The following is a 22150-nucleotide window of genomic DNA, read 5'->3' on the forward strand; positions in this document are numbered from 1 at the left end:
CATGGATTGTTTATCATTCAGCATTGGAACAAATCGCTCCCATTAGCTTCCCCTGTTGGGAACTGGGAGCTGTACGTGGAGGTGAGGAAGACAGGGAAAGGAGAAGGACCTAACATCTGATCGTGCCTGACAGCTCAAGGCAAGAGCATCAGTGTTTCATCTCTAGGGCACCAGTCCAAACCCAGGCCACAAGCAGGAGAGGGGGAGTGCACACAGCTGAATGTGATTTACTACACATTGGCTTCTTGGTGGCCCATGTGAAAAGAATTAGCAAATCCTCATATAGCTCTTATTTTTAAAAGCACCTACATATTTATCCCTTCATCTCACAACTTGGGGGGGGGAACCCAACCAACCCAACATTCTTGCATGGTTCCTGTGGGAATGGCTGTTAAAACTTGTACTTTTTCAGTGGGTCACACACTAAAAAGGATTGTGTCTGCTGTAGCAGGGAGCAACATTCCCCAGGGAGGGGGAGAATAAGAATGTTCTTTAGTCCCCAAGTGTTCTCCCACTTTCTATCATGCAGTCCCTCGTGATCAGCATCTGCTGATGTTCCTAGAAAAATCCATGGTCTGCTGAATAGCAAATGAGCTGAAAACAAGGGCTTGCTCCAGCTGGCAAAGAAAATGGAATATTTTGCTTAACTGACAATTTGGAGCTGCAGCTCACAGAAGTGCCTGTACTGGCCTGACCTTGTGTTACCAAAGAGACATGGTCTTGACCCCAGTGAGAAGCTCAGCACTCCAGTCATGGCCACGTAGCGAGCGGAATTTCAGGAATAAGATGAGGGAGAAATTTTTCTCAACACACAGATAATAAAGCGTGTCCATAAGGGAGTAAGAATTGCTTCCCCGGGTGGGGCTATTTTTGTTCTTGCTCTTTGGTGGGCTGTATTAATAACCTGTAGGCCATCTATAGATATACCAATCCTCCTGGTTTGGAAGCAGCATGGACTAGTGGGAACACAGTCCATATAGCAAGATGCATTCTTTTCCCAACTACCTCTCCACATGCAAGCTCCCTCTCTCTACTCCCTCAGACTCATGCCATCTGTAGAACATGGAGTTTTGGGCACACTCCCAAGGGAAGTGCTTCAGAAACCCTGGTTCCAAGTATGAGATGAGCTGCCACCTTGTATTTAGACTTTGACACCAGCCTCAGCGAGGTCTTTCCCTTTCGAAGCCATTGACGTACATTGCTGCAAGGTACTGAGCTGCCTTTCAAGAGATGGCACCCCAAGGGAAACAAGGAGCCCCCCAGCTCATTTCTGGAGACTGCTGTCTCATTTGTGGGAAATCAACTGGTAATAAACACCATGCAGAAAGTTACTCACTATCTACACTGATAAACTAATGACAATGTTTAGGTTTTGTCTTCAAAGAGCATTTGCCTACTGCTCTTTCATTTCCTTGCCTCTCTTCAGCCCGTTGCTACTCGTATAACCAGCAAGAATACCAACTGGTAGCAAAAGGAGAAACGGGAGGAACATCTGCCCCCACCTTGTGCCCTCTTTTCCCCCTCTAATAATCTCCAGCTAAATTTAATGCAGCCCCTAATCTCAGTCCAGGCTCTTGGCTCTTTTCCTGCTTACTACAGATAGCTTTTCGCTTTTCCTTCTTGTGCTTCAGATGCAAGCCTGGAGTGGAGCAGCGAAACTCTTTTTGCAGGCTGAGAGTACAGGCCAGATCACACATGAACTAGACAAACTAGCAAGTACGTAAAACTAACCATTTCACCCAGTGGAGCACTCAACAGCTCCAAGTCACTCTCCGACCTTGGCCCTCCACATAAACGGGCTTATCGGGAAAGATAAACGGCAGAACCTCCCTCACTTCTCCAAAGCCTCAGACTCCCACAGAGCAGAGCCTGCCACGGGGAGCAAAGCTTACCAAAAACATACGTGGCCCATAGGGGCATCTGCTTGCCTTCTACTAGTGAGCTCTTGTTCCTGTGGCTCCACTGACCAGCTTGTCTCTTCTCTGTTGTGGTGCAGGAATTCCCTTCTTCTTACTAGGAAAATGAAAGGGTCAAAATGGCGCTTAACATCTCAACTCTTGCTCCTCAAAAGCAGTCACAGAAGGAACAGCGAAATGAAAGAACAGACTCCCAACCTGATTGCTGCATTTACAAACCATTCCTGTAGTTCTTAACCAGGTACATTATGCTGTGCAAAATTCCATCTCTTATCTTGGCCATACAATGCATTTCAGACATAAAAACAAGATCAGGAGATCTTGAGAAGGAACTTGCATTTTAAAAAGTTAAAACATAAAACTGAGGGAAGCTCTTCTTTCCCTACAAAATCTCTTTTCATTAGCCAGGAAAAAAAAGAAGAAAAATAATCTCCATTTTCTGCAACAGCTGCACAGCTTGGAAGTCAAAGGCTGCAGTCTTCCTACAGTTTTTTTCCTTTAGGGAGAATAATCACTTGGAAGCCTTTCTTCATTTAGTAGCCAAAGAAATTATTTTAAAAATGAAGCAGATGCTCCCTGTTGTTTCTTCCTGAATAAAATGACACCTTAGGCATAAAAGAGGAGAATAACACAACAGATACTGAACAGTTTGCCACCTCTGTCCCCTCTTCCCCAAGTGCCAGCACACACATACATTTAACACACACGACGAAGCATCAATCAGTTTAACCTTTACTAAACTGCTTTTGGATTTGCTGTAGAGGCTTGTAAAAGAACTGTATTTCAAAAAAATGCTTAGAGTGGGGTTGGGGTAATATATAGCCTGGAAAACTATCAACCTGCATCAAATAGTGGTTAAAGCAGCTCTTACATGACAAAGATGGCTCAGTCTTGTACTTCTGGAAAATAGCCTTTGCATGGCACTTTTCTATTGCTGCCCTACCACAATACAGCCAACATTTTGGGGAAATGTCTGGTTTATTCCAAAGGAATTTACACTAATGTGAACTTCTAGGGAATAAGTAAATGAGTACCTGCACCTCTGATTTTTAACAAAGCGGATTCTGAAATTCAGCGTTAGGGTTTTTGGGTGCTGAATCTAACCCAACCAAATAATTTAGGCATTAAATCTGATCCATTTCCATAGCTCAAAAAATCCACTGAAACCGTAAGTGCCTCAAGTGAGTATTTTGACAAAGATTATCTATAGGAGTCACAGGCTGTGATGCAAGACTTCGTCACAACACCAAGTGATTATGAAGCAGCGATAAGGAAGAAGTATTAAGTATTCCTGTAACTACCATATATTCCACAAAGTTAAAAATGTCTTTACAAGATTTGCCACCTCTTTGCTAATGAACAAAGATAGTAGAGGAACACCGTTGTTTGGTTTGGTTTAAATATTGCTTGTAATATCTAACAAACAGTACGCTTGTGTATAATTGTGTCATTAAAGATACACACCACACACGCAAACATGTACGTATATATACTCACACTCATGGCACACAAGCCCTACAGGCTGCCACTTTCACCAACAGTTAATTTACAGGATGGACTCAGTGGATAATATTTCTTCAGTCAGACAGTTGGAAAACACAATACAACTGGATCCGTATTTCAGCTACCATTTGTACATTCATTTTAATGCTCAGGAAAATATATATTTTATTTTATTAAGTTTTGCTGCAAAACAAAGAAACAAAAATGAAATCCCTTTTTCTCATGTCTTAATTATTACTATTTATTTTCTTTACACTTTGATTGGAGTATTTAACACCTGCCTTTGGCATTATGGATAGAAAGCTCAGGAGTCTCTGAACACACAGTTGTGCCAAAAAAAAATAAAATAATGGAAGAGTGTCACTTAGAGGTTAGAAATATTTGTTGTAACAACATATTTTCTCCAATCAGTGTTCACTACTTTATCTCTAAGGCACACACTCTGTCTTTAGGATCTCATTACATCCAGATTTGCCTCTTGCCAGTCCAGGCTGTTGTTGAGCCCACAAGCACTAGTTCAGAGAGCATGCTGTCTTAGGACATTACCTCCCTACCACTGACAGGCAGCTGGGAGAACTGACACCATGACCCATCTCCTCCGGTATCTCCTCACGTCAAGTGTAAGCGTATGCTTTGCCATTGCCTGCCAAGGTGTAAGGTATATCCTACAGCATCTGCTTCCAGAGCAACGCAAGGCTGCAGAGCTGGCACTGCAGGGCACTAGACAGGATGCAGTCACCCGAGTTGGATGCTGTTGAAAACATCTGCATATGGAAGTCTATTCGCATCTGGTCTGAAAGTGTCTTACACCTTCAGCAGACAGCTCGGTGGTCTTTACTTCAGGTTTTCTGATGGATCAGCAGCACAGTGTGAGGGGCTGCCTGCCCTCAAGCACCACTCCTCGGCCTTATGACACTGCAAGTAGAGGGGACTCCCCCCACCTCCACCCAAGTCACATCAGTCATTTGCTTCCCTCTTTCAGGATGGCTTTGCAGTAGCCAAACTCGACAGCCTGACTAGCGCTTCTCATCTATAATGCAAACAAAAAGGAAGTAAAGGAGGGAGGTGGGAACAGGAAGGGAAGCAAGCGGATCCTTAGACAAAGATCTGAATCCTCTCCCGGATAGCCTGCCGGCAGATGGGGCAGACAGTAAGGGCTGTGCTGCAGTCTGGGCAAGAGCCGTGTCCACACTGGAAGACCAGTTTGATTTGGTCATCGATGCAAATAGGGCAGGTGATGCGCTCTTCCATCTGCCGGTAGCGGTTCTGCAGCTCCTCCATGAGCTTCCTCTGATCTGTGGATTCAGAGCCTGGGCTGCACTCCACCTCGGTGCTGTCTGCAGGGGTGGAGAGCAGGAAGACAGTTAGTCACTAGTGTGCTCTGCCTCATGCAGTGTCTTTTTAATTAAGACTTTGCCCCTCAAGAGTAGCAATTCCTTCAGACTAAACTCTCTTCACTGAGCCTTATCCAGGCATTCCTCAAAAAAAAAGCCTGAGATGATGCTTTTTACGGACTGGCCAGCGTTGCTTTCCTCCATGTAGTTGCTCAGCTGGTTAGTGTATGTTTTTGTTTGTTTGGTTGCTTTTTTTAAAGGAAACAAAAACGTTGTCTGAAATGCCCTGCCTTGTTCTGGAATGTGCTGCTGCTACCCTCAAGTTAAAACTTTCAAAGCTGCTTGTAATGCTCTGCCATACCAGTCTGGCAACACTTACAGTGCTATGAGTACTATGTTCTCTCAACCTCCTGTTCACGTCTGGGATTTAAATTTCTGGTTAAGTCTTTCAGGACATACATGGTAGAACAGGAAGAAACCATTTTACATCACTTACATTGACTTTTGCATATAAGAAACTATACAAATAAGAGTAATTTGGTCAACACTAAGAAATGAAAAAACATCAAATCCTGGACAACTGCTAGCTTAAGTAAGTAAGACTCCTCCTTGTTTCAGCTTTCAGCCTACTGTTCATCTTCTGATCCTCAACTTTTGATTAGGTAGAGCTTTACACTTCGATATAGACGTCCCTTCCCCCAGTATTCTGGAATTAGTTACACTTCAGTGGTATAAGAAGTGATTTCAAATCCATAAAGGTGAAGCAAGTTTGGGGATGGGGAGCTTGTTAAAGGCAAACACTGAAGACATCACTGATAAGGACATCCTGCTGAGATTTTCAGAGACCTTGATGTTCCTCTCCTCCAGCAGAAATTTGCATGCAAATAGCTCATTTGGAATTCTCATCATTATTTTGCTGCCAGTCTGTAACAAAGACAAATGCTCCTGTCTACTGTCAAGTAGACTTGCTATTTCTTGCATTACAGAGTTCCAAAGGATTTCTGGTTTTGTCAGCTGTATACGTCCATTGCCATGTGACAGGCTCTTGGCTCCCCTGTGCTTTTTTCAAGGCATCAAGTCTATATAACCTGACTCCAACAAAGCAGTCCATAATACTAAGTGATGAGCAGCAGGACATGCAATCCATTTGCGCGTGCACCTGCCATAAGAGTGATCTCAGCTACAAAGACATCAACTCTCATCACCTCTATGGAAGAAGCTTCAGTGGGAAACCTTAAATCTAAGGCAGGTGCAAACCTGCTTCTAGCTTGCTGACATGCATGATATTGCTCATTCTGGATGCTGAGTAAGGTGAACAGAAGACAATCTTTTAGAACCGGGCTAAAAAGCTTTATCAAAACAACCCAGCTCAGTGATTCCTGGACAGCTGGCTAATGCCAGTCCCGCACAGGCACTGTAATTTCAGCCAAGGGAGAAGCAAGGCTTTCACAAGACGTAATTTTTCCTTTCTCACAGATTTTCACTGTTAAATCACCGCCTGTGAAAATGGTTAGACTGACACATAGATAACCTAGTATTTGCTTTCAAGATGCAAAAGAAGCCACGCACAGGACAAGCTTTGTCAAATGTCCTCTCCTGTCTATGCAGCTTGAGCTTGGCCCACAACACCTGAGAGAATCTACCTCTAAAGGTGGTCAATGGAAAAGGCACAACCCCCTCTCCCCTAAAGAACCCAAAACAAAACGTCATCTCCCTTCCTCTTCCTTATGCTTATTTCACTGAAAATCATTGATGCTGCTCAAACTAATGTGACCCTTCCCGCAGCACTGAACAATAGGAACAGCAAACATACCTTGTTTCAGTTTTTTGGTTATTGTCACTTGACATTTGATGCACTTCTTCATTCTCCTGGAGCATTCTACCATGCATGATACAAGAAGAGATTACAATTAAGCTCACTGATGATAGAATGAAGAGGAAGACGACAGACTCAAGAACATCAGCTTTGAACAACCTGAGACCTCCCTGGATGATTAAGAGATTGTTTCTGCATGGAAATGAGAACGCTACCTTCTTTTTGAGCTACATCCTAGTCTCTTGGTTTTGTCTTTCCTACGCCAGTAGCAAAACCAACGCCTTTAAGTCCTCAACACTCTGTGCTACTGGAACTGCTGCACTGTGGATCAAAACAGCCCTTTGCTCTGAGGGAAAAGGATGCAGCTCTGGCACACAGTCCTTACCAAATTCCCTGTGGTCAGACTGTGAGTGCCTTGTGAGATAACAAACTTGCTGACATGTTTGAGCAGGCTGCCATTAAAACAAATGAAATGCAAACCAGTAACAAAAGCCAGAGAAGGAAATCCTTCTCAGGAGGTTTTTGATGGAAAAAGCAATGCCTGCTAGAACTGAAACATCTGGCTTTCCTTCTGAATTACCCAGGGCATCTATAAGCACAAGCAAAGCTGCCTGGGGTCCCAATCAGCAGATAGTCAGAACACCCCATGCTTTTTATAGATAACTTTAGACATCTTATGCAGCGCTGAAATCATGCTGGGGTTGTTTCAGGACATAAACAGCACAATAGCTTTGTGTCTGAACAGAGTTTGATTTATGATAGTCCAGCTAGGGAAGCTAGGTAGAACAGGAAACTAAAATTTAAAAAAAAGACACACACACACACAGAATGAACTTACCTTCACAGACAATACTGTGCTGGCATGGGAAGAAATGTATGAGCAAGGCCAGCTCTGAGCAGACCAGGCACTCTGTGGGGACTGCCACACTCGAGACACTAAGGTTGGTCATTGTGTTGGGGGTAGTGTGCACACGGCGAAGGCTGCAGGTGATGGCTGAGCTGTCTGAAGAAATCTGCTGTTCCCTGCAACCACAAACGTAATAAAATTTGAGCCACGCACTTCAGGTTCTCCTTCAGCAACCAGGTAACATTGTATAGATCGCTGGAAAACACTCCACATGGAGACAGAGCAGCAGATGCTCAGGTAGCATAAACTTGTAAACCTTCACTGCCCTAGTGGGACCAACTCAGTCTTTAGTAGCTGGGATTCTGACTGGATTTATCTAAAAAGAAAGGGAAAGAGCAGAGATGACTAATATTTACACAGGTTGAAAGTGCTCTTTTGGAGGGCAACAGTAAGGTATTGATGGTACAATCGCCTCCTGGGAGCAGTCAGCTTTTAGGAGCTATTTTAAAAGTGCAGTCCTAAGGATCCTTCATTTTTGCATGCTCCTGAAAAGTGCCTGGGGTGGTTGTCTCCAAGTTTGCCTCTTGCATAATACAGGCTCAGATTCAGATTTCTGTCCTGGCATTACGAGCCCTCAGCACCCAATCCGCCTATTACTTTTCCTGCCAGCCGATCATCTGCTAGCTAGACCTACTACTTAAACTGCAAGAATCATTGATGACTGAACAGAAGGGACAAGGGTGGTCATTTACTAGCAAATGTGTCTTCAATACTGCCAAGAAATCCCTGGCCCACTAGGAGTACTGCGAAGGGGTGCGTGTTGGTTTTTTCATGCAAAGTCAGTAAGTTTCTGGGAAGAAACTACTATCTAGCTTCCTAGCAAAGTGGCAGTAACTTCATTATAAATGCGTATAAACCCCAGACACTCTTCCCCTTCTAGACCTATTAATTTCAGTCAGACTAACCAAGTAGCTGACGAAGGTACAGCTAACTACCTTGTTCTGCTGGCTCCTGTGTAAAATGCTGGGACACACCATAGTGGCTTAGGCCTATGGTCTAGCACGCAGACTCAGTCTGCAGTGGCTGCCTTAACCCTGCAGACACGCCCCGAAATCCTCCAGCTGAACCTCAACACAGAAGCTGAAACCAGTACATTGTACGAGAAACGTCAGTCTGAAGGAACCAGCATTCTTTAAGCAAAAAACCCCTTTATCCAACATATACTTCACTGACAAAAATCCCTACAGAAGATATTTAAGGGAAACATTTCACCTGTTATTTACAGTGGACCAGAAACATGGCCAATTACAGTGGCTGCTGCATGGCTCTTCCTCCAGTGGTAACATGACTGTGGGTCTTGTGCCCTCCAATCAAACAGAACCCTGCTTCCATGTTTGCAAAGTCAAAATCCAAACAAATGCTTCTCAGAACCCAAGTTAAAGCCATCTTGGACTCGCAGCTCTCCCTTTGGCATTTTCTTTGCTATTTCTCTTACTGGCTGAAAAACAGGCATTTATCTAGCTCTGGAATAATTTCTGCAGATTCTGGTGCCCACTCTTTTGTTGCACTTCCTCTCTGTTTAGACTTTAAATACCTGCAACTGAAGAATCCAATGAAAATAAACCACAACCCAGAATTTACTCTGCAAGACAGAAGTTGCTCTTGGCTTCAGTGGCCAGTCTCCTGAGATTGCCTCAGGGCTCTCTGTAAATCAGGAGGCCAAGTTTGCACCAAGCAGTATTAATCTGCTTTTTCCAACTCTTTCAAATGGCAGCATATACCCTTAAATAACCCCTCCAGAAACACAGGGTGAGCAACCAGCTCCAGAGGAAACAGGAGGTGCTCACACTGACATCCAAAGTGTTTCAAAGATGCTTCATCCCTCCTGGAATAAAAGCTGCATGCAGTGACACCACAGTCCTGTGGAAGCACTCTGCATGTTGCAAATAAGTACGCTGTAGGTAGTTTCCAGAGGACATGGCTTACCTGAATTTCTGTGAGAAGTCTTTCACGATCTGGACAATCCTTCCATCTGTAATGAGGTCTAAAGGAGACTTTCCCCGATGGTTTGCATAATTAATATCTGCTCCTTCTTGTGCTAAGTAACATGCAATTGCAGTTCCAACATTCAGCTCTACATTTCCAAGAAAGCCAGAAGCCTGCAGCTAAAAGTTGAGAAACACTCTCTGTTAAGAGAATAAGTTTCTGTTATGTGGCTTTGATCTGTATCAAATTCTAAACAAAGTCTTAATCTGAAAGTGCAATTTAGCATTCTTTTTTGAAAACACAAAAATCCTTCAGCACGTAAATAGCAGATTCAAATCTCACATTCCAGGAACAACAGTGCATAAGACTGGACCTAACTCATGCTAATTATTACTAATCATAGTAATAGGCATTCACTTCTTCAGGTAGTGAAAAGGAAGTACACTGAAGCCACCACAGCACATACCAGTTCATGAACAACTGGTGTATGGAGACCTAAGTGACAGGTATTTAAAAAGCCAAGTTTCTGTGTACATTATCCCAACTAATTGAAAGTCAACAAACATTTTCCACTGACTTAGAAGACCAGGGCAGGTAGATCAGAGCAAGTAAAATTAGACATGAAGGACTCTAACATGTCCAGACCTTGTAATGTAAACGGTATTGGGAATGACGTGCACCGATCTGTCATGTTGCTTTAAAACTTTCTGTGTCCAGGACTATTGGCTGTCCCTAGCACAAGCGAAGACCCAACAGCTAGCAAAGCTGTTAGGCAGGCTGAGTGAGATAAAACCCACCCTTGCAGCTGACCCCTTTGCTCATATTTCCAGGCAAAGAAATTCAGAAGAAAGAAGCGTTTGCTGAGCTGGTGTGGGGTGTCTCTGGAATGTCAGTGGCTGACCGAGCCCGAGTACCTGAGGCTGGAGCATCTTCAGAAGAGCCTTGAGCCATCAACTCATCCTATCAACACTAGTAGCTTGGTGATGAGCAGAATGGAAGAAGAGCAACGCGCTAGGGTTTTTTCAACTAGAAAGGAGGAATGGGTGGTTTGGCACACAGCATGCAGCCCTTTAGAATGTTGGTTTAATTGATTCTGTTCGTTTCAAATTACAATTTTAAAAAAATTTATGCTAGATTCTCCAGTATACTAAATTATCCCTACAACAGAATCATTCTCACTCCACCCATAAAGTATAACCAACATATGCACTGCAAATTGGGTGTGTGCATGTGTTGGTATTTAAGTGGATGGCAGAACACTTTGAAGGGCTAATTTAATCTTTGCCAAAACCAGACTAAGCTTCCAGTCTTTGACATATCATGCGCTGATTTCTAGTTCTAAGGCATTTCCTGAAAGGCCTTATATATCCCTGAATACAGAGCCACACAGTGAAACCCAGTTCAGGCTTTGTGACAACATAATCTTTATCCTTCAGCCTGATACATCTCACCTCTCACATTCTGTTCTACACTGCAGATAACTGCAGCGTATGTGGTTAGCTATCCTCATATTTTCCATGCCATAAGACAGAAATGAATTGCTGTGGTTCTGGGGCATGAATTAAACCCAAGAGTCTTGGCTCTACAACTGGATTCATGACCTTTCCCATGTCAAGAAAGAAGCACACAATGCTAATAAAAATATCAGGGAGACAGTATGAATTGTTGTCTGACTATGTGAAGTTTCGTGCTATAAATTCAAGCGTACCCTCAGAGGATCTATTCTTGCTTTCCCACAAGCAAGAAGGCTTGTTTCCACGCTCCTCATCTGGAGTGGCTTTACACAATTTCCGTGCCTTCCTCTGTCCCCTCAGACCCCACTACCTGCTCTCATTTTAACATCATGCATTTTCCTGCCATTGGCGCTAGAGTTTCTCCTGCTCCCAGCTCACCTTGGAAAGAAGGGACAATCCCATCTCTCCTTCACGCTTCTCCATCATGAGTGACATTAACTGCTGCCGTTCCAAGGCAATGTGCATGGCTGTGTCCCCATCCTCATCTTCAGCATTGACATCACTGCCTTCGCTGACCAGCAGTTGCACCATCCCTACATGTCCCTGGATGACAGCCAGGTGCAACGGTGTCTGGTTGCGGTTGTTCTTGAGGTTGACATCACAACGACCCTTGAAGAGAAGAATTGCATGAGGGTGAGTTTGGCTGAAGAAAAGTGCTGCAGCTGTGGGGCTTGTTGAGGCCCCAGGTCTCAAGTCCCTCTTCGTCAGGACAGCAGTACAGAGATCTCCAAGACAGCTATATGACCCAGCACTCCGTAACTTAGTCATATGCCCCCCACACCTCAGACATCAAGAAAGAGAGGATCAGAAGCCAAGTGCCCAACTGACACACAGATAACATAATCCTGGTGATGACTTCGGTATGACAACTCATCACTTCCCTGACACAAACAAATCTTGAAACCACTCCAAGCAAACGGGCATGGACTAGTTCCTCTTAAGCAATACTGATTCCTTGCTGCCTGTGGTGCTTTGGTTTCCCCTCTTCAAAGCAAAGAGGTGAAAAAACTTCAAATTTGAATCACTCTGCCCCTCTGCCAAGTCTGCAGAGGAAGACAGCAGCAAGGGTTAGAGAACAGAGAGCCTTTAAAGATACGGCTATGCTAATGCAGCAATTATGCCAGAAATAAAGCATAGTACTAAGTAGTTAGTGCTCACAGACACTCCTCTACAGCATTCATTTGTAAATCCATTAAAGCCTTGTTGTAGTGGTTTGGATTCCCTGGTAAAGATGGAGGAACTCAGCCAACAAATGACTGAGAAGAAACAAACCAGGAGTGCTGACACGTAGTTGTCACGTTCATGGCCAATTATCATCTGAGAGCAGAGACAGAGGCTAGCTTTGACTCCACAAAAATCAACAGCAAAATGCCAGTCAAATTGTCATCCTTCAGTTTGCCATTTTCATTGCTAAACAACAATGGTCATCAGGGGCACGTCTAGCACTAACTTAAGACTGAAGAAAGATAAATAACCTGGAGCAAACATGTCAAAATAACTTGTTCTGCATTCAAATGGAATACATGCCTTCAGATATTCTTTCGTGAAAATGAAGAGTGAGAAACCCACCACAGAACAACCAGTAGCTGGGGAGCTTCAGCATATACCTGGAGCGAGAGAAACTGGGCTCTGACATGGACCTATGTGGTAGGGAAGGTTCTGAATGCAGATTTACACACTCCTTAATGAGCTATTCCGATGTCTCTTCCCTTCACACCCACCACTTCACTGAACATTTTCCAGCAAGCTCCAGTTCCAAGCCACGTTGTTCTAGCCTGCAAGATACCCTTCTCCTCTACTGCCAGTGCCAAAGGAAAATACCCCCAGGAATGCCAACCTCTTTTCTTCAAAGTCTGAAAAGCAATGCCAGCTCCTCAAAGAGACACAGACATTCTTGTGAGTCCCAGCATTAACTCAACACTGCTTAGGAAATGTAGACGTTTGGCAGCAGCACAGATGGGAGTTTTTGTTGGTGATGGTTTTGTTTTCTTTCTTACCTCTTTGATGAGAATTTCTGCCACTTCTTTGTGATTATTAAGAGCAGCAAGGTGCAGGGCAGTGAAGCCATCTTCCTTTTTGGAATCAACCAGCTGCCGAGCTCTTGCTAGTATCTTCTTTATGGCTCTAGAGTGTTGGAGGTTAACAGAGATGGAAGAGTTACTTTACCAGGAAGGAAAACAATACAGAAGACACAGGCCTGCCTCTATTGCGCAGCAGATATGGATGTTCATGTTTCTATAGGCAGCATCAGGAGCTGGCACCTGTGATGCAGAGCACTCCCCTCCACCTGACAGATTAAATTAAAAGAATAAAACAGAAACCCTCAATTGTCATTTAATAAAGTAAGATAAACTCACACTGCTATGAAAATAACAAGAAGATTTATCCCTCTGGAAGAATTCCGGAGGCTGTCAGTTAGACACGGTCTTTTCAAATACTGTTTACTACAGACCTCCTCCTGTCCTTCCATGCGTGAACCCAAACATCTAAGGAGACTATCCAGAAGCAGACAGATTATCTAGTCAAGCTAAAGAGGTATGAGGAAGATGGGATGGGGAAAGCAGGCAGCAGTTTCCTGTAAATACATGAAGCAGAGGAGGGCAACAGCTATACCTAGCCTTATCTACACCCAAGAAATGTATAACCACCCACCTCCTTCCTAGCTATCTAGAACTACATCTGCTACCTTCTTACTGTTTAAGACAGCAAGCATGAGCAAACATCTGTGAAAGCAGTAGAAATGAAAAGAAGTCACTTACAGCTTGTTGCCTTTTAGAGCAGAATAGTGGAGCAGGTTGAAGCCTTGACAATTCTGGACAGTGAAGTCTATGTTGGGTACTTCAGTGAGAATCTCAATAACGACTTTGCAATCTGCAGTGATAGCATAATGCAGGGGAGTGTCTCCCTGGGAATCCTATACAAGGATACCAAAGCACAATTACCTACATCAGAGTGTCAAATGAAATAGCTCACCCTGAGGGACAGTTCAAGATAAGAAGTTATAGTGTCACCAGGTCACATCAACTCCAGGCCAAACATCCCTAGCACCCATAGCAGCTTCATAGCCTTTGAGAAACCTTTTCTTTAGGGCTTGAAACCAGCTCCTGAGTAGACAGGTGCTAACATTCCTAACTAGCTTTGAGGGACTGACCCAGCACCATCCAGTCCCACCATCATACAAGCACATCTTAAAAACGGGTTGGGTCCAATTCACCATCACTGCCCTTCAAGTTCCTAAATGCCAGTCTTAAAAAAATCTCACCAAGCCTTATTGCTGGGAACAGGAGTGTTTCAACGACACATTAATTAGCAGCAGGTCAGCTCTCACTGGAAGCCCAAGTCCAGCACAGCAGAGTGCGCACTACTGGACTGAGCTGAGCAAACTCACGATGGTGAACGGGCAGACTCAAACCTGGAATTTCACAGTACTGAAGGTAGAGGAATACTTCCTCTGTGCAAATGCACAGTAGTGGATTTGAAGAGAATGACCTTCAAATTTTACAAAGCAACAAATGGTGTAAGACATAAAGAAGCACTTCACTGCCTCAAAAAAAAACCCAACAAAAAAAAAAAGCCCAAACACTCTCCCAAAATCCCACAAAACCCCAAAACTTACTGGAAGGTTGACATCACAGTTGAACTCACAGAGGGTCCGCACCACCTCTGTGAATCCTTGACTGACAGCAACAAACAATGCTGTGCACTTCGCATTGTTTAACAGGTCTGCACTGGCTCCTTTACCAAGAAGAACACGGGCAACCTCAGCTTGGTTTCTGATTTAAAAGCAAGGAGTAAGACAGATTAGATTCAGTCCTGTGCAGGCAGTGAATTCTTCTTGCAAGGCAACAGAACCTTTTTGGGTTTTGTATCCTCTTAACCTCACCCCACCTCCTCTTAGTATTTAAAAAACCCAAAAGCAAAATAACACATTAAAAAAAATCCCCACATAACAAAACCTTCCTAATTTGCACTCTAGAATCTGCTCTCTCTTTACCTTAAATCAACAAGAATCTCCCAGTCTTAGTGAGTAATTCTTCCCTGGTAACTGACAAGACAATTCAACCCTTCATCTTGCTCTGGAAAACCATGCACTTACAGAAATCAACCAACCAAATTAATCCCAACTAAACAAACCACTCCTCCATCCCCCTGTAAAAAATGCAATCACTAAAACCCCCTTATCACTTCTGATTCCTCCTCAAGATCTCTGGCATGGAAACTGACCTAGCAGAGGAGGTTAAATCAGGGCACTAAGAAATGCATCTGTGGCCCTGAAGCTCAAAGGCCGATTTCTAACAGAAGATAAAATCAAAGAAAAGCCTCCATCAGCCACGCATCCTCCACACAGACTGCCCATTTATATCTGGAAATGTCCTTCTGCAGCACTTTAGGTCTTGTAATCGGGGATCACAAGAAGAAAGATCTCCTACCCGAAAGCTGCGTAGTGCAGTGCTGTATCGCCCTCTTCATCCCTCAGGTTGACAGCGGCATGTGCCTGCAGCAAAATCCTCACAATATCCAGATGCCCCTGATAAGAGGCGATCTGCAGGGCAGTTCTGCCCTGGTTCTTTGCGTCGACCTACAGGAAGGGCAGAGACACAGCAAACGGCTTGGTTAGGAAAGACCTTGCCTTGTGTTCAGGCCTTAGCTCTGTTCTAGAGCAGGCCGAGCAGGATGGGAGTCACTAGCTGCATAACAGTAGCATTTCTGAGGCTGCAAAAGAGAATCCGTGCCCCGTCGGCTTCACTTTATGTACAGGAACAACAAGGCTGACCTTGTTCTGGATTATTTCTAAAGGGGAAGGGAACTGCACATTCAGTCAAGAAGGGAGAGGCGAGTGAACTGAGCTAGAAGCCAGGGCTCTAATTGCAGCCCTGATGCCAAAATCCCTCCATGCCTGCGAGCAGAATACTTCTCAGCATCTCTGCCAACAATTCCTTTCCCAATAGGAAAATATGTGAGGAGATCAAATTAGCTTTGCATAAGGCTTTGAAGATGCCAAGTCCCCATTGTTCCATGTTACTCCAGGTACTTTATTGGGCACAATGGCTGGAGGGTATACCACAGTGTTGAAGTGCTTAATTCTTGAGAATTAAAGGGACTGAAAAACAAAGAGAGGCTGTATGAAAGGCAAGGGAAAAAAAAAAAAAAAAAACAACAACAAAAGAGAAGCTACTGAAATCAGTGGGAGGCTAAGGAGAAGAGATGAAGGAGCTAACAAACCTTCAGCAGACAACTAAGTACCACGCAGCTGCTTGCTCACTCCCCTCACACCCTGGCAGTGGGATGGGGGGGAAGGACTGGGAAAAGGTAAAACTCGTAGATTGAGACAAGAACAGTTTAATAAATATAATGATGATAATAACAATAATCAAAAGGAAAAAGAGAGGAATAAAACCCAAGAAACAAGTGATGCACAATACAGTTGCTCACCACCCACTGACCGATGCCCAGCCAGTCCCTCAGCAGCGATCGGCGCCTCCCAGCTGACTCCCCCCAGTTTCTATACTGGGCATGACGTTCTATGGTATGGAATATCCCTTTGGCTAGTTTGGGTCAGCTGTCCGGCTACGCTCCCTCCCAGCTTCTTGTGCACCTCCTTACTGGCAGAGCTTGGGACACTGAAAAGTCCTTGACTTAGAGTAAGCACTACTTTGCAACAACTAAAACATCAGTGCATTATCAATGTTATTTTCATACTAAATCAAAAACACAGCACTGTACCAGCAACTAGGAAGAAAATGAACTGTATCCAAACCAAAACCAGGACACAAAAGAGAACAAAGTTGTTTTTTTGCTGCAGCTCGTTCTATGCAGCAGTCAGGAGAGCAGGACAGGCAAGACTTGCTTTGATTCACTCAAAATGATGGGTGATTCCTTTAGGCCAGGAGGCATTAAAGGTCGATGTGTTATTCTGCCATTTACACAACACGGACAATGCCGATAAGCTGGAAAAGCCTTGGCAAGCAATTCCAACGTTCACTAAGTTAGCCTCAAATCCAGTCTCCTCTTGCTGTATGTAAACTTTTACAGAAATAACTAATTTATTAATATAAATATTAAAGGTAGAAATAGAAATGTAATTAAAATAACTAATAACATAATGGATTCCTGACTCCTGGCACTCTATCTAGGATAAATTCAACAATTGCAGGTATTTGTCTACTCCTCCCATCTCCAGAGGTCCCAATAACTTTGTAAATAAAGATCCATAATAAATACCAGACAACTAACCACTAAATCAGCATCACAGAGGTTCCTCCAGAATTTATCCTAGTTTTCCTGGTTCACATATCTGGCTTCTCCTACCAGCCATGCAGACATAGCCTCAACAAGACTTATGTTTTATTACCAATGGTTTCTGAGGTCACTGCTGAAATACTTTCTTCTCTGGGTCTCCTTTTTTAACTTGTTTATAAATCCTGTACCCCTCACTGGCGGGGCTTGAACCTTCAAACAGGCAGCTTGAAAGAGCAGTGATTTCAGCAGATGTAACCCTAACAGTCTGGCACTCTGCAAGCACACCAACAAGTCAAGCCCAGTTCCCTGCTCCAGTCAGACATGAGATAAGACACTACGCAGACACGCACAGCATCAGGATCTGGGCAGCTTTGCTCTTTCCTGATTCCAACAATACCATTTTGCAAGGTCGTCTAAGGACAGACACATTCAGCCAGGCACAACCTGAGGCTTTCTTTTCAAACCAAGGCTAAACTCAGACATCTTGCTACTATTTTCATACAGATAATTACCTCTCCTGCTAATTCTACAGGTGCAGTGTCCATACAGGAAATCGAGGAAAAGTCAGCTTTGGAAATGTGCCGTAAGGACTTAACTCTAGTTCAGATTTAATGCTGCAAATACACACATTTGATATACAAATTTAATCCTTAATTGCAGCAAAATAATTTTCCAGCTGTTGGGAGCTACTATTAGGTCTGGAAAATCTATTATTTTTCTCCTATCTTTTTCCACGCTTGACTACAAAACTTTATGACAGTATTTTTGAAGAAGAGCAACACAAAGTAACCATTCAGGATTTCTTCAAAACTTGCCTTGTCCGGGTACTTCTGAAGGAGCTCCGAAACTTTAGCTGCATTGTTCAGTGCTGCACAAATGACCAGACAGCCTGCATGCTCTGACTCTGTCTTCTGGGACAGCAGTTTCTCCAATACAGTAATCAAAGTACCTGGTAGGAACGAGAAACAGCCACAGGTTAAGAGGGCTGAGGAGCATGTGTATAAAGGCATACAGTTGGCACAGTGCAGCTGTATAACCCCACTACGGACCTGCTGCACCTGTAGCACTTAGCACCCACAAAAAGCTTTACAAACTTGCAGCTTACACAGAACTTTTGCTTTCCAAGTCTGATGTTTTGAGAACCCAAAAGACATGAGACCATGCTACAGAAGACCAATACAGAAAAATCACTACTAAAAGGCAAATAATCTGAAGAGGAATGCATGGATTTGGAAAGGATGCTGTATAGGGAAGAAATAGAGGTCCTTTCAGATAGGCCCTCTAATTACAGACTTTTGAGCGTTTGAGAGGACGGAGGTGTTACAGTTCTCCAGACAGAGCAAAGTTAAAAAGCTTGGGCTCGTGTGCAAGTTCTCCCTGAAGTCCAAGTTGAGCAAACAGTTTAAGACCTATCTACATAGCAAAACAAAAAAAAAAGGCAGGTCTGTCCTCTCTCCGACAAGATCCTGACTTCTAAAGGAAACAAGTATGGTGAGGCTACAAAAATTTTTACGAGCAGATGTGCGAAGTGAAGTCCCCTTTACACACCATATGATCCCAATTTCCCAAATTCAGTTTCAGGGTGGACTAGACAAAATAATTGTTGACAATGCTTCCACACAAGGACCTAGGAATATTTCACAAGCATTCAAGAATTAGTAACCTCCTACAGGAAATAGAGCAGGACGGAACAAAAAATTGAGACAGATCAAGGCAGAAGCAAACACTGAACCTAGGGCAGTGCCATGATTAGCATTCCTGAGTCCTAAATTCTATTTCCCTGCTAAGGCCAGCTTTGCTTCTCCCAGCAAGGCACAGCCTGGTTTTGGAGCTCTGTCTGGGGAAGAACAGGCCGCTGAGATTAACACTGTCCAAAGAGCGTTGCTGCTGTTACACCAGAGCAATCATTTCACAGGCCCTGACAGATCAGACACGTCTGTTCTCACTATCTCACTTTTTGATTCCTTTGCATTCTCCGTTGTCATGAGGTTTGCTTCCTCATCTCTCTGATAAGCTGTCAGGCAAGCTGGGTTAAACGTCCAGGACTGCCCTCCAACCGACACTCGCAAATCTCCATCCCCATAGACTTTGATTACTTTGCCGATGTGCCCTAGGGTCTGCAATGGAAAAAGAGAAATGATTTTTAACATGTAAGACACGGTACGCTTTGCATCTCAGAACCAATGCAATGCTTTAAGAGTAGTTTCGCAGGCGGCACTCCTGCTGTGTGAAAAGAAGCACTGAACAGCGACACACTCGCAGACAGCTCCCACTTCAAGGACACCAGAGGGTTCTCAGCAGTTTCTCTATTGCTGGTTTTACATAAGAAGGGCTTCCCAGACACGTCACAAATGTCTGGAGAAGAAGGTGGTGAAACAACAAAACACGGTCTGAAGAACCCTGAGACAATTGATAAAATTTGGACTAGGAAAGGTTTCCTCTGTGCATTTAATTGCTCCTGGAGGATACCTGTATTCTGCTTTTTAGGCATACTGGTCTGATCAGGCTGTTTCTCTACTTGGACACTTCCCTGCCTTGTTCCAGGGAATTAGGGATGGCGTAAGAGGACTTGTTTACTGTGGTTAGTGAAACCTCTTATCTGACTTACTGGTAGCCAAATCCTTTGTCAGATTCCCCCTTTACCCACTTTTGTTTGGGTGCTGCACTGGGATTGTACTACTGATAGCCAACAGCACCAGGCAACATTTATTCTGCAAGGCCTTAGCAGTCCCAGAAAGGTCTGTGTGCTCACTGACCAGCAGCGATACTAGAGGGCAATGCAAGCCCAGCCACTAGTACTAATTGCTTGGGAAAACTCAGGAAGTTACTGGACTGTCCTGGAACTGGCGCACACTCACAGGTGCCATTTCATCTGTCCACTCCCCATGACCAGGTTGGAATCGCTTCACTGTTTCCATATCATCTATCACCCGGACAACATCACCAACCCAAAAGGTGTTGAGCTACAAGAAAAAGAAAGTCATAAGCTTTTGGGGGACGAAGCCAGGAAAAAAAAGTGATCAGCCCCTCCACCCCACCCCCACCCTCAGGAAACAGAACCAAACAAGAAGCCCATCGACTCAAAAAACAACAAGGCATTACACAACGTAAGTAAGGCTAACAAGAAATCTGTAATCACTCCACTGCAAAATAAACATGGTCCAAGGGCTGGGGTATTTCTGTTTTAAGCCAAGTGCACATGTAAGTAGGGAAATAATTTGGGACAGAACGTGTTTTTTATTTTTCTTTCTTCTTCTTCAAACCATTTATAATTAATACCAGTATAAAGTACATATGGAACTTTCCTTGGTCTGTCTCCTCACTATACCTGACTCGGCACTGGAGATTTTAATTCGCTTTAATAAGGAAGTTGAATCTCTTTGTTACTTGAAACAGAAAAGGGAAACCAGAGCTTATCTGTACCGGTAATTTGCCAGATGCTCCCTCTGCTCACTGAGCTAAGAAAGGAGCACTGTCAAAACACACTTTTCAAAGCAGACTAATTCTGCACAAAGCAGTAAGACACTGCATTTTCCATTGGTATTAGAGTTTTTAGCATTGTGACCTTGTTCAGATCTTTCAGAATTTTGTAGTCTGCCAGCAGCTCCTCCTATACCTATTAGCCCTGTTTCTAATCATCCACCTCAGATTTCCAGACCTCAAACCTCCAGGGAAGGCCAGAGCTATGAGCTTTAGAAATATAGACACAAAATTAAAAGAGCTGGATTAAAGACTCAGGTCATTCAGAATAATCAGAGAGAAGCAAGACAAAGAAAGGTGTGAGACAGAGAGTAACATCAAGACACAAGAACAAGGAAGAAAACAAAATCAAATGGAAATTACGTGGAAGAACGTTCATTACAGATGAAAGGCAGCTGCAGAAGGATGAGCTACTGTAGGTCTGTTACCACTCTTATCAAAGAAGCTGAAATTAAGAACTGGAATTTACCTTAAGAACTTACAACTTTTGAAATGCAAAGTTTCATAAAACTGGACAGCCTAGTAGCCCAGCTCCCACCGCCTGCAACCATCTGTCTCAGCGCTGATGACTTGCAGGAAATTCTGCTGAGAACTACTGCTTTTAGAACAGCAGTGTATTCCTTCAGCACTTACTGGAGACACATTGTGTCCTAACACAGCAGGCTAAATGGCAGATATTCCCTGCAGCATTTCTAGTTCTGACCAAGCTCGCTTATCAGCACCTACCTTAGTCAGAGCTCCAGGATGGAAAGTCCAGCGGGTTTCACTGTTGAACTGGACCCTCACGTCCCCTCTGTCCGTGATTCTGTGCACAGTCCCTGTCTGGCCAATGAACTTTTGATAGGGAAAAAAAAAAAAGAAAAAAAGAGTAGGGGAAACCCCCTGAATAAATCACATTGCCTAATAGGAGGAAAGCAGGCATCCAAGGCATAGATGGCTAAAATACCCAACATTTCCAATTCACAGACTAACACTGCTTCCAAACCTCCTTTAAATGAGATGCAGTCATTTTTCTGCAAAAGGAGAAAGGCTGCTTAGAAGCTCCTCTAAAGTGGCAACATTTTGAGGGAGAACGATGATAGGGACACAAAGTGTGAAAATTCTTGAAAATGCAGAACAAATTGTCCTCCTCTTTCCAAATGACAAAGGTGGGCAGATTACAACATTGCTCTGCAGTACAATACCAGCAAGGCATGCTCGGAGAGAACAAGAAGGGAGCATGGCAGAGGAGACTACAGAACACAAAGTATAGCTGTGTAGGGTGGTATTCAATATCTGTTGATTCTGGCAGGTCCCGAGCAGCTGATAGTTTTGAAGGAGACAAAAAGTCCTGATTTCTGAGACGACACGAAATTACTGTTTCTCTGTTTACTATCCCTCTCTACACCTGCATTCACCAACAGGAATTCAGAAGTACAGAGGTTTAACAACCTAGCAGACTATGTTAGCTACTCAGCACCATTCAAGACCTACAGCTTTGGGGATGAAGACTTCAGCTAAAATAAAAAAATTGT

At 43.7% G+C, this 22150-nt stretch overlaps 1 protein-coding gene across 1 annotated transcript in view; it reads right to left on the reverse strand.

Annotated features, from left to right (window-relative positions):
* LOC308061405 (E3 ubiquitin-protein ligase MIB2-like) overlaps positions 1-22150 on the reverse strand; it is a 77395-nt gene that overhangs the window by 20274 nt on the left and 34971 nt on the right. Inside the window, 12 exon segments of the mRNA XM_080381329.1 lie at positions 6567-6632; positions 7408-7592; positions 9403-9581; positions 11295-11525; positions 12914-13040; positions 13676-13830; positions 14533-14689; positions 15347-15495; positions 17972-18105; positions 19111-19273; positions 20015-20119; positions 21363-21470. Of these exon segments, the coding sequence (XP_080237455.1) occupies positions 6567-6632; positions 7408-7592; positions 9403-9581; positions 11295-11525; positions 12914-13040; positions 13676-13830; positions 14533-14689; positions 15347-15495; positions 17972-18105; positions 19111-19273; positions 20015-20119; positions 21363-21470 (1759 nt within the window).

The sequence above is a fragment of the Falco punctatus genome, assembly GCF_963210335.1.
Source record: "Falco punctatus genome assembly, chromosome: 3".
Classification (NCBI taxonomy): Eukaryota; Metazoa; Chordata; class Aves; order Falconiformes; family Falconidae; genus Falco; species Falco punctatus.